The 12760-nt window shown below is 39.4% G+C and overlaps 1 protein-coding gene across 3 annotated transcripts in view; it reads left to right on the plus strand.

The window, feature by feature from the left end:
• Positions 1-12760, plus strand: part of arhgap32b (Rho GTPase activating protein 32b) — a 40015-nt gene that overhangs the window by 13410 nt on the left and 13845 nt on the right. The window contains exons 1-9 of one of the 3 annotated variants that reach the window (XM_088441301.1): positions 3679-3755; positions 4949-5035; positions 6157-6294; positions 7016-7108; positions 8114-8236; positions 8583-8660; positions 9118-9199; positions 9927-9977; positions 10240-10314. In XM_088441301.1, the coding sequence (XP_088297427.1) occupies positions 3732-3755; positions 4949-5035; positions 6157-6294; positions 7016-7108; positions 8114-8236; positions 8583-8660; positions 9118-9199; positions 9927-9977; positions 10240-10314 (751 nt within the window). In that variant the 5' untranslated portion in view covers positions 3679-3731. Of the gene's footprint in view, positions 1-3678; positions 3756-4948; positions 5036-6156; positions 6295-7015; positions 7109-8113; positions 8237-8582; positions 8661-9117; positions 9200-9926; positions 9978-10239; positions 10315-12760 lie in introns of those variants that run through there. The other 2 variants (XM_088441299.1, XM_088441300.1) reach the window with 2 other exon arrangements.

Raw genomic sequence — 12760 nt, forward strand, 5'->3', positions numbered from 1 at the left:
AAATATATATATATATATATATATATATATATATATATATATATATATATATACATACTCTTTTAGTACGAGCCATTTTGGACACTCCTTTAGCCTTTCACTTGAAATTATTTGGAAAAATATATAAATAAGTACCTGATGTATAAATAAGTACCTGCAATCAAATGTCTGGACTTTTACAAATGTAATATTACGCTTTATTACGCAAAATAATCTTTCATGTACCATCAATAACAGTTAAAAACAAATTTCTCGCTTGTCGTCGACTGAAAATGACCCTTTGCTGAAGGCTCGGGTAATGAACAGACTCACAGTTCAGCTTATGAAAGTCACATGACCACCAGGTGAGCCATGATTGGTCGTCACCTAAGGCTCGACCACAGGCAATGTCATTTTCAATCGACGACGTGTAGAAATATGTGTTTTTAAAGTTATAGTTTGTACAGTATAGTTATAGTTTACATTCAACCTGGTTTTGAATCACTACTCATGATTTTGAATATATATGTTTTTAAATAAACTAGACCTTTAAATAAATGTATGTTGGCTTTATTTCTTCCATTAAAGTCAATTAAAATTGTAATTGTTATGGAGATTTTATTCTTTGACCATATCGACCAGCCCTACTTCTTCGTCATTAGCAGAGGCCTGGACTCTTAAAGTGACAGTAACCAGAAGCGTGTATGACACAGCTTTCAATTCGGCCTAATTTAGGGAAATCGATTCAATACAGGTGACGTAATTTTTTAGCATTACTGGGTCGATTATCGTTCCTGTGATAATCACGCATCCGTAGTGTGCAGTCCTGCAGCTAATTAAAACTGACAGCTTGGTCAGCCTACTTTGTGGATCATCTCACCATGTGCTACTGGTTGACCCTGAATGTCTGCGCACCTTATTTTTTCTGCGCGTTTACCAACCATCCATCTTTCTATCGATCTTCCCCTGCAATCACGTGTCCGTGTTGGCTCCTATTGGCTGAGCTCCATGACACAATATGCTCCAAGTGCTCTCTCATCCACTTCACACAAAAGAGCAGGGGTGAGGCAAAGAAATGAATTTCCCTCTCCCGGTGAGATGCAATCCATCAATTGTGCCGCGATGCACTGAGGCTAGCCTTGCAAATTACAAGCATGAGTTGAACCTAAAGGTCAAACAGAATGCGATTGTTTTTACCTCTTGAGTCTAGACGAAGCAAAGCAGAGCTATTGCCTGCAAATAAGATGATGTTAAGCCGCTGTCACATGTTCTCACAAAAGAGATCTGTTGATTTCTTTCTGAGGATGATGTAACTGTTTAGAGCCAGCGCTGCCCTGGTTTGAGGAAACAAAAGAGCAGTGCACTCATTCTCACCCCCCTTTTCACTCTGCTCATGTGTCGATTGGCCCTTCCCCTTTCTTGCGGATGCTTTTGATTTTTCCTCATGTATTTGGAAAATCATATTGTGGGATTGCCAAGTGAAAGGTGGCTTTCTTTCAGACTCATTGAACTTTATCACTGTCTATCAACAACTTATTTTGTTATCCTTAGCGTGTTGGTAAGCAGGTAGCTATTAGTAGTAGTAGTAGTAGTAGTAGTAGTTAAATGAATATTCAGCCGATTATAGCCTGCCATGGAAACATCAGAAGAAAAGAATCGACCAAGTGGCCGATCTTGAAATTTGTTGAGATTTGTTGAAAGAGCTACAAGCTTTGCTGTTTCATATTTTGAAGTGTACCTGCAATTTCCTTAATTTTTCATTCTTGCCAAACTCCACCTCTAAGGAAAACATCACTGGCTAGACCTGGAGCAGTATACCGGATATTGCTTGATATACCTGGCTTCAGTGGAATGTGGACCAGGGTGTTAGTGATTTTTTTTCGTTTGCCACGACATTTATCTTTTTTGCTGTGTGTACTGTAGTTTTGAAAAAAAATTGGTGTCATATAAATTAAGGGCGAATTCCAATCAGTTTCTCCAATATCTTAGTCATCAGAAGTTATTCATATAGGCCATTTCATGCATTGCCAGATGAGCATTAGAAGCCAAGTTTCAGACACACTGACGTGACGAATAATTGAATATGTGGAGATGTCTTCTAAAAGTGAATCGATTGGGAGTTCGATGTCTCTGTGTTGTTGCCGTTCCTGGGAAATATCTGGCAGGTCAGGTCATATGTCTTTTTAGATATATCTCTTGCACCCAACTCTAGCATAGCAAAGTTGAACTATGTGGGTCAACATTGGATTACCATTTTGATATTCATAAGAAGATTTATGCTCAACAATATTTTAATTCCCCTGCGGTCACCTATATCAAACATTGTTAGATTTTTCAGGGATGCTTGGTCAAATTTCCCAGCCTTTTTTTTTGTCAGCTTCTTTTAAATACGTCCTCTTTTATTGTAATAGGATGTAGCACATTCTGACATTTGTATTTCTGGGCTGATTCATATTATTCTCCAATTGTATAAAGTTTTTGCATAAAATTAGGTCTAAAAGTGATTGTTACTAAAATTGATTATAAAGTAATTCATTACTTTAGGAATATCGTTAGCTAATTTAGCGTGATCTTAGGACAGACTTACAGTATGTTGCCTAGCTAGCTTGGACTTCATTTTCCTCTCTCATTCCTCTAACTAAGTTAGATTTTCAAGAAAGTAATCAGGAAAGTAACTTATTTCTTTTTTTTAACGTTCCTATGACAACACTGGGTGTGATCTTTTGCAGCTATTCCCGCCCACCACTTCAGCAATCACTTATTGTAATTCAATTCGTATGCTTACTGATCTCAGTTGGTTAATTTGCATGACTCCTTTATGATTAATTGGCTGAAATTTGGAAGCATGATTCAGACACTTTTAATTGGTTCGTGTGAGTTGCAGACTGCTTCTTTTTTGAGTGTTTTTTCCTTACTTTTTAAATGTAGAACTAGATCATCAGATGTCTGCTTTATTCATCTACACCAGAAAAACCAAATATGACTTGAATCATTCTGTAGCCATTTATTTTCGGACATGCACTTTCTACGGACTTCCCGAGGAATGTGAACGTGAACGCAAAGAAATCCTCCCCACTTTTTATGTCTTTATTTTCAATCCCATTTACCTCCTGCCCCCTTTCCCCTTGTATGACCACGATCTCTCCGGCTCTCTCTCTCCCTCCATCCTTGCTCATTGTCCCGGGAATGTACCAACCAGGGAGGGGAAGATGAGGACAGGAGGGGGAGGGGTGAAGTAGCATGGCAAGAAGAGAGAATAGCATGTGGGATAGTGCACACGCACGCAAGAGTCTGCAGAGAAAACAACCGGAAAGTTTCTTTTCTTTTCTTCGTGCCCGGTGCCGATTTAACGCTGGGGCCACATAGTGTTATGACTCGCTGTAGCGCGAAGAAAGGAGCCCTAAAGCAAACAAAAGAAGACGCCTCAGGATGGTTGCCAAGGCCAAATGTCGGAAATGAAAGCTGATCAACCGTTTTCACATCACTTCTACCTCTCTAAATCTGCAAGTATCATTCTCCGCTTTTCTCTGTGAGTCACCAAGACGGCTCACATAGTTTGTGGAAAAATTAGGAGAGCTAGCATTTAACCCCATTGGAATTGTGCTTTGGACGGTTGAAACTGGACTCTGTGAGACGGGATGAGAAAAAGAGACTGGAGACAGGTGTTGGGTGTTAAAGGAGGGGGAACGATTTGGTGTGAATCTCCACCGCATAAAGGGGAAGCAAAGTGTGGCAGCTAAGACGTGGAACGCATGAAATCCAGACTTGACATTGCAGTGAGTACTCAAGGGCCGCGTGTTGTTTTTCTTTCTTAATTTTTAGTATTGGCGATATATTTGTAAATCTCTCTTATGGATGGTTTGCATTTTTCATTATTTTTTGATATGGCTCAGAAATGATATGGGAGATGGGCTTGATATGGCAAGCTCAGGTGCCTGGAAATGTAATTAGTTTAAAAAAAAGGTTTCTCTTTGTAAGATTTTTCATTGGAGTCCATTGACTGTGACGCACACACAATGGTCATGCAGGTCAAAATGCATGCGTCTTTGTTAAAAAGGTTGACATCGTTTCCAGAATACCTTTGATTTTGTTTACCGTTTGATCTCCTTGCGCTTGTCATGTGGGCCAACTACTGGCCAAGAGCAGAAGCATTTGCTAACCTATAATGTTATTTCCATTGGAGATCAAATTGCTCTTTTGAGCAGTCTTGTGTTTATGGTTTCCTGCACCACTGGAAATGTCTGCATATCTTTAGCATAACTTTTAATAGCATTGCAGCTGTGAGTCAACCTGATGATTTTTCCTTTCTAGCCTGTTCTAATGAAAGTCACATTGTTATTATTTCATTACTCTGACGGTCTGCCATATTTACCTTTTTTTATTCTTTAAACATCACTCATGATGGTTTTTTTGTACAATACTGTTAAAGATGCCTATTGATTTGCCCTTCAATGTTTTTGTTCTACGAGTGCATTTTTATTTAACGCAAACATTCTTTTTGTCCACATTTTGTACAATAGTCACATTTACCTTTATTTGACCTCAGTTCTACACTTTGAATCTAGCAGTGATGACTCATATGCACCTTGAATAGAACACACTCTTATGTAAGGTATCTTGGATGAAGGTGCTTGTTAGATACTTTTCCGGCTGAAGAACAAACGTCATCATGCTCAATGTTTCTTGTGGGTGACAAGATGTGATTTCTACTTCTACTTTATGAGAAGTGCTAACGTCATCATTTAATTTAGGGAATTACTCAATTTATGACAAGCCATGGGGGGAGGGCATAAATAAATACCAGGGATGGAATGTCTGGATTTTTTAAAAATGTAAAAATAAGTCTTTGGGAATAAATGAGTTAATGTGCCTTGTCCCTTTTCAAATGAATAAATGTACTAATAAATGTGTTAGAAAAAATATATATATATACAAAATGTGAAATCATAATTACTGTGTTGCTTTTCAGTTGTCTCTTGGCGATGAACAGAATGAAGTGACGCGGAATGGCCATGAGTCCAAGGAGCTTGTATACTTGGTTCATATTCACTGCCAGGTGAGGCTTAATTTTATCATAAAGTCATCAAAACGCATTTTTCGACTGTCGGCTGAAAATGACATCACGTGTGCCTCAGTGGACGATCAATCACGTCACATGACCAACAGGTGCGCCATGATTGGTTGTTACGCGAGCCTTGCGCACAGGTGAAGTCATTTTCGATCGACTGCGAGTAAAAAAGGAATTAATTATACATGAAGAATAATTTAGTTCTCAAATGAATTGCAGTTTACTGTTGAAAATGGCAAAATAAATGTACTATCCTTATTGTGGATTTAAGCTTGGGCTGCTGTTTTACACGCCAGCCTTCATCCTTCAACATAGATTGTTTGTTCAGATTTCTTCGTATAATTTGGCATGTAAAAACATCTGCATAAAATGTCATAAACCCAAACATAGCAAACTATTCCTGCAGCAGAGGAGGTTTGCCCGAATCTCCCCTTGTGACATTTTCATCTCTTTCCCTCTCCATGCGTTTCCATTCGCTAAGGGCATTCCTTTTCCTTGTCCTTGGCAATGGCACTCAAGTATGTGACTGCGTATTTGGAAATTCCATCTTCTTAGAGCCACTGGAAAATTCTTAGATCTTCCCCAGTAGTCTAAAAAAAAAAAGGCTGCAACTTACAAAGAGCTGAGTTTAGATTTTTGTAGAGCACCTTGTGAACAGCTCATTTCCACAATGCCAGACGTGGAGTGTAACTGGAGTCCCAGTATGAATGTGGAGCAGTAAAGCTTAATGTGTTCACTGAGCCCACAGAGATGTTTGAGCCCCGCCTGCCACAGCTAGTGCTTTAAACACCACAAGAATCAGTGGCTTGAGTGCTGTGCTCCAGTCCCAGGGCACAAAACTTGGCCCCAGCACAGACACATCTTTCTAGGCCAAATCAAAGCAAAAGACATTTTCCACCCTAGTTTCTTTCATTCGGGTAGGCAATTTGGAGCTTCGTGGTAGTTGAAGTTGGAAAAGACAAGAAAAAAATATTTTGTGACCTCTATGTTTATAATAGTAAATTTGGGACAAACATGTTATGGTTGCTATGCATTTTTCCAAGATGATCTTGGTTGTAAATCGGTTTTGCATGCATAAACTTCACTTGCCCGCTGTTTTCTTTTTGAAGGGTCGAAGCTGGATTGTGAAGCGGAGCTATGAGGATTTCCGTGTTTTGGACAAACACTTGCACCTTTGCATATATGACCGCCGTTTCTCTCAGCTGCCTGAGCTGCCAAGACTTGACACTTTGACCGATCAGCCAGAGGTGAGCGTTTAAAAGTGCATGCCTGGGTTGCTAAAAAATTGCCTCCAAGGATGTCGCATGACACTTTTAATCCTTCTCTCTAAACTCATTTTTACTGGTTTAGTGTTCTTGTGACTCATAGCCATTAAAAATATAGTGCTCAAAAAAACAAATCTCTGCAAATACTTTTTGGTAAGGTCTTCAGTCCTCTCCAGGAATCTGCAGGGAAAAAGCGTTGATTCAGGGAGAGCAAATCTTGAAACCTAAAAAGACCAGTTATGAATCAAATTAATTTAAAAATGAAGTAAGATATCTGTTTGGAAACAATTTGGAAAACAAAAACACTAAAACATTGTGGTTGTACATTAATCAAAGTGAATATTGCTTTTAGCATTATTATTGCAATTTATTCCACCAAACAATGGGGTTGAGGCCTCGCAACAGTATATTAAAGCAAAGATTTCAACAAAGTGTAAGGTACAAACTAAGATGTTGACATTGCTCTCCCGATATTCTCAATGATTTAATTAGAATTAAGTTATAATTTAGCTCACCAGTATTGCCCTGCACTTTTCCTTCTTTCTTTCAATGAGGCACAAGATGAGGCCAGTGTGGGCTTTATTTCGCAGATGATTTCACTCACGCACCGCTATAAAGTCATGTTGGCACTTATAACAGGGTATGACAAAAAGTTGTAAATTCCCTCTTTTGTTATTATTTTTCCCCTCTACTTCCATATTAGTCTGTTTCCCAGATGTTGTTGGGTTACCTCTCCCGGCTTTCGGCCATCGCTGACAACAAGATAAACTGTGGGCCTGCCCTCACGTGGATGGAGGTATGTATACACATTCCTCTTCTGCAGAAGAATCAGTGCATGAAAACAGATTTACAGACGCATCAAACACCTTAGTCTGTCTGAAATTGTACTTGACATAATTTATCATGATTCCACTGACACTGGATACAGCGGTTGACGTTTTTGTGGCATGTACAAAGTTAATCGGACCTTTCTAGAAACTTTCTAGAAACTCATACAATTGCCTTTGCTTATATGATAAATGTAAGCCATGTTGCATGGTGTGGTTGGACAATTCCTTAAAGGAGTCAACTGGAAATGAACTACATTATTGATATAAAGTGTATGTACACAGTTAGCACTTGGTTTTCTTCTGCTTACCTTTGGAATCTCATGGAAATTAACTTTTTGTGTGGTGCTAATGATGGCAGAGATTGTGTGCATTTGATGATATTCACGGCATTGAAACGGAGAAACCTAAAAAAAAAAAGGCCCAGTTTGGTTATTAAATTGTGTCTGTCTTGGTTGTACGCTGTTAGCGACTATAGTAGCAGGAAGAAACAGCGAAACACTGTGAAGAAGATATTTTTAGTTCTATCTTTGCTGTTGGCCTGTCTTAAAATGTAATTTTTCTCATAATTCCATGTCTTTTGTCGGGGGGGGGCTACAATGTGGAACTGGCTGAAGACCACCTGTCAGAAGCGGATCATGTTTCATTTCCTCTGCTGTGCTTGTACTGTATAATTGAACACATGCCCTTGGGTTTGACTCATACGCTCGCAGGTGGAAGCAGCGTATGACTTAGGTTTCTTGTCAAGAAGAACGTTTTAATCTTTTATAGTTGCTAGGGCTGCAAATAAAGATGATTTCAATTCATATTTAAAAAATGGATTACAAAAATACTTCATTGTTTTGATTACCGGTAATTAGTTGCAATATAATCAGATAATTGTTGCACCTCTAAGATGTTTTAAGGTGCATTTTTTTCGCTTGTGATATTTTGAATTTGTGGTGTAAGGATTGTTGACAAGGATTGTTTTCCAGGTTGACAATAAGGGAAATCATCTTTTGGTTCATGAAGAGTCATCCATCAACGTCCCCGCAATTGCAGCTGCCCATGTCATCAAGCGCTACATTGCACAGGCGTCAGACGAGCTATCCTTTGAGGTGACCACCACATACAGAACAGTCATCAGTCTCTCACTTGGTCTGTCTGAAGATATGCAGAGAATGCATTCCATTCAACTTTACTGTGCTCAAGAGACAACAGTGCCACTCGAAACTATTTGTCTCTTCCTCTGCTTCTTAAAGCACTCATGATATTTTCTTACTGTTATAAAAGTTGCTTTTGGTTTAAAGATGAAGGCTAGTGCAATGGAAAAAAAATGCCTACAGGATGAGTCCTAAAATACCCTAGTGCTTCACGATGCTGTGCAATTTAAAATCTTGGATTTCTAATTGGCCACATTTTAGAACTGCAAAATGACAGTAACCTATTTTGTCTTCTATGCAGGTTGGTGACATTGTGTCCGTGATTGACATGCCTCCTAAAGAAGACACCACATGGTGGAGGGGGAAGCACGGCTTTCAGGTGTGCCATTCAAAACATCATCATAAACACAGCTGGATTTTTCTTTGGCTTTTTGCTTTCATTTTATAGTAATTCAAGGTAGAGCTGCATAGTTGATGGAATTTAAGTCATGATCACAGTTTTGGCTGCCACCATTCAATTAATCTTACTTTCTTCTGCCCTCCCACCCGTAACAAGAGCTTGTCAGGTTATGCCAAATGACAGCCAGAGTTTGATTGATTTTCGTTTTCCAACTCCATACAACAAGCGCAAGTAGCCCCATGCAAAAATAAAATAAAATGGTTTTACTTATCATACAGGAAGCACAAAGTTAAAGATTAAGCTTAAGATGAACAGGATTAAAAAACAACACTCTAACTATGACTGTCATTAATTGATCTCAATTTATTATTTTGACGTTGGTACTCTGATTGATTGTAGTCTGGTTTGTTTTGTACCTCCTTTTTCTCCTTCCAAGGTGGGCTACTTTCCCAGTGAGTGTGTGGAGCTCATAAATGATAAAGTGCCACAGTCCATGACCAACTCTGTGCCGAAGCCAGGTACTGTTGTCCCATTCCATTGTAACAATTTAGTCAAGTGTTGTCAGAAGGGAGTAATCGTAGATGACAATTCAGAGATAAGGCTGTTCTCAAGAAGTAGTTCACTTTGAGATGGAGGATGTGTTTGTATGTGTATATGTGTGTGTCATCTCTTAGTCAAAGCTTTATGTCAACAGTTTTTTTCACTCAGCATTATACCAAAACTTGAAAGCTGCAACCCTAATACCAATTATTAGTAGTCAAGAAAGACGATATCCAGTATTTGGAGCATAAAAAAAAAAAACTTCCACTTTTTGACCTGAGCATATTTTTGTGGTACACAAATACTAAATACTAAATACTAAAAATATGATATGCCTGCACACTCTCCAATTTTGGTGCAGGCTGTTTGTTCAGCTTCCGTTGCATGCATATTACACATAATTTGCCCCTTAATGCACACCGAGGATATTTTAACATGAATCAAAGTAGCTGCTTTTTTCCACTAATTGATAAAATGTGTTATTCTTTTTTCCCTACAAATATTTAACCTTTAATGTTTGGTTTTCGGCTGCTGTCAAACGCAGTTTTACACACGAAATACTGCCCTGTGTTACAACCTGCATTGCTTGTTCTCACTGCTTGGACGCATCTTTAATTGCGACGTCTCATCACACATGAAATGTTTGTATGTTGCACTTGCATGTGTCTTGACTTGTTGCATTTGACTCTGACTCCTCTGCCTCAGCGTCCCCGTGCTCTGGCCTGCCGCCCGCCTCATGGAGTCTCTTCCCTCCCTGTGCGTGTTGGTATACAACTACTGCCACCCGCTCCATGCATCCCTTCCTCACTTGCGCACTTACACATAAAAAATGTGACTGTCCTGCAGTCTTTTGTTTTGTTTAATTTGAAATTATTTTTAGATACAATGACACAGTGAAACTTTAGTAAAGAATTGCCAGTTTGTCTAACGTAAAGTGCTTCTCTCCCTCTGCTGCTTCTCTCATGTCTCCATCCATCCATCTTTCTGTTGGTCCATCCGTTCGTCGGGATGCATGCAGATTTGGAGATGGAGAGTGTAATACAGGACAGTGCATGGGTGGCAGACCCGCTTAACCACTACAGCCTAAGTTCAGGTAGAAAAAAAAGCCGCTTTGTGTGCTGCCCTAAACAAATTCTAAACCTACAGTACTTCAATGTTTGTTTTGTGCTATTCTTATAAACGTATTTTGCTGACTCCAGAGAAATTTTTGTGCCTACGCTCCTGTCTTAGGTCAAACTGTATCATAAAACCTTTCTTAAGTGTACAGGTTTAATTGACATTTCTTATGCGATTTGTGTGTAAGAGAAGAATATCTTACTGTAGCTGAATCAGATGTATCCCTGCTATGAAAAGCGCTAGTCACAGAAGAGAACAATGTTCTGTCTTCATCTCTGGGTCCTCTTTCTATTTTGGCCCCTGAACATAATATGTAAATGACTTGAGGGGAGAGCCAGGTTACTGGAGCATTTCTCAAAGCTGCTCAACATGTCCTGTGTCTGGATGAGGTCCAGCTGTGTTTGGGCATGTCTGTTTGGTGGAATCTAAAAGATGGCGGTAGGGGTGTCGTGGTTCTGGGTCCTGACTGGGCTTGATTTATTTAATCCTTTCACAGCAAGGGGGGTCTGTAAACCCCATCCATTGAGTGCTAAGCTTTGTCCTGCAACAGTATGAATCGCTGTCTCTCTCTCCATGGTGACTAAAAGTGCACATTCCTTTCGGGGAGCCGCGAACGTTGGGGAAAAAAATGTACCTGCTCTTCTGAGATTCAATCTGCGCTCCATTGCTATTTCCCATTGTAATGTGAAAACCGATCCTGTGCAAGACTTTTATCTAGTTCTGTCAAAGATTAAAATATTGAGAGGTAAACTAGGATTTGCCATTAATTGATTTCATCAATCTTTTGTAATCTCACCTGACATTTGCGAGAAAAACTCCTGTGTCAGATGAAAAGATTGAAGGAAGGAGGAAGAGTGTTGTTGCTTTCACTCGACTAATAATTTGATCATCATATTAAGATGCAGGTTGGTCTGTCCTGCCTATTGCAGAGTTGCTCAAATGTGGGGTGTTCTTGTTTAGTTTGGCAAAGAGCTTTGCTATGGCTCGCTACGTTAGCATCTTTGTTGCTATCGTTAGCCTTGACTACATTCATATCTCTGTGCTTAGCTCTTTGTAGTAGGCGAAACCTGAGCTGCTCCAAAGTTAAGCAAACTCTTTACAAAGAATCCATTTCTACCTTTAAAGATGCTGGTGGGCTGTGTTTTTTTTCTTTTTCAATTTAGCCCTCATCAGCCTATCAGGTTATGCCAAACACACGATAGCCAATTAGTGTCCACTTCAAGGCGTGATCGACCTTTGTTTTCCCATTTACCATCTTCATGGTGCAAACAGACGATAGTGTTGTTTCCATTCATTTGATGATCCAAATGGATTTTCACCCTTCTTCTCCTTTAACAGTCCAGTAAACCTAGCAGTTGCAGACACAGATGTAGAGCTTATTTCCACGCCTTTTGTCATGTCTGGGGACCTGTGATTTGGGCAGCTGTTTGAGCGTATTGTGAATGAGCTCAAACAGCTGCTCGTGTGAAGGAGACAGGAAGTGATTGAATAGAGAATGTGTAAGAGAACCGAAAATCTGATTTGTTACTGCAGTTCCCAAGGATTCCGGCTCATTTCCTGGTGCTCCAGTTCTGGGCTCTGAAATTCTCAAGGTCCCTTGTGTAACTTGTCTCGCCACATGAGTAATCTTTACGACTGCGTCTCATTTTGGTGGAGGCTGGTGCTGGCGGATCTTAGCTTGCTGCAGATGTCAAACCGGCAAAGTTTTTTTTTTCAATTATTATTATTGTTTTTGTGGGAGTCAAGATGTTGTCTTTATGTTTCACACTACATTGCACTCTGTAATGTCATGAAGCAAAATGGCAGAGGGCTTCTTGGCCCATTTGTCCTGTAGGTGACACATTGAACACTTGTATCAAAGGTCAACTCCACCCCTTTGCTTTGCTCTCCTTACAATGTGACTTACAAGCAGACTCTCTCTTACAGGTTTACCACATAAGCTTGACGTTAGGCCACTCTGTAATAGAATGAGGAATTTTAAATTGAATTTACCTTTTCATGTCCAAATTTGAGTCTGCTATATCTAGTTATTGCTGTAAACAGTATACACACCTTACGCCACACTTGTAAATTCTACGTTTTTGTGCTGATTATTGTTGCTGTCCATAAAAAAAGCACAACATTTTGGAATAGCATGACAAGCTTTACGTTTCGTTAAAAGAAAACAACTAACTAGATAATAAAGTCATTGAACGTGAATGTCAAGTTGAAGTCACATGAAGACAGAAGAGTCTGACTGCAGTCTTGTGATTTCGGGCCGTAAACATATCAGTTTAGCTTTATTTTGTAAACTACTAAGAGGCAGATGAACCCCAATGAGGGAGGAAAAAAAAATTCCAAAGTGTTTATAAAACTTACTGCAGTAATAAGTAGTAGTCTTCGGGCATTATAATGCCGTCTGCTCGTCAGTAATTACGGTCCTT

Source organism: Hippichthys cyanospilos, chromosome 18, assembly GCF_059441005.1.
Source record: "Hippichthys cyanospilos isolate Australia breed blue-spotted pipefish chromosome 18, RoL_Hcya_1.0, whole genome shotgun sequence".
NCBI lineage: Eukaryota > Metazoa > Chordata > Actinopteri > Syngnathiformes > Syngnathidae > Hippichthys > Hippichthys cyanospilos.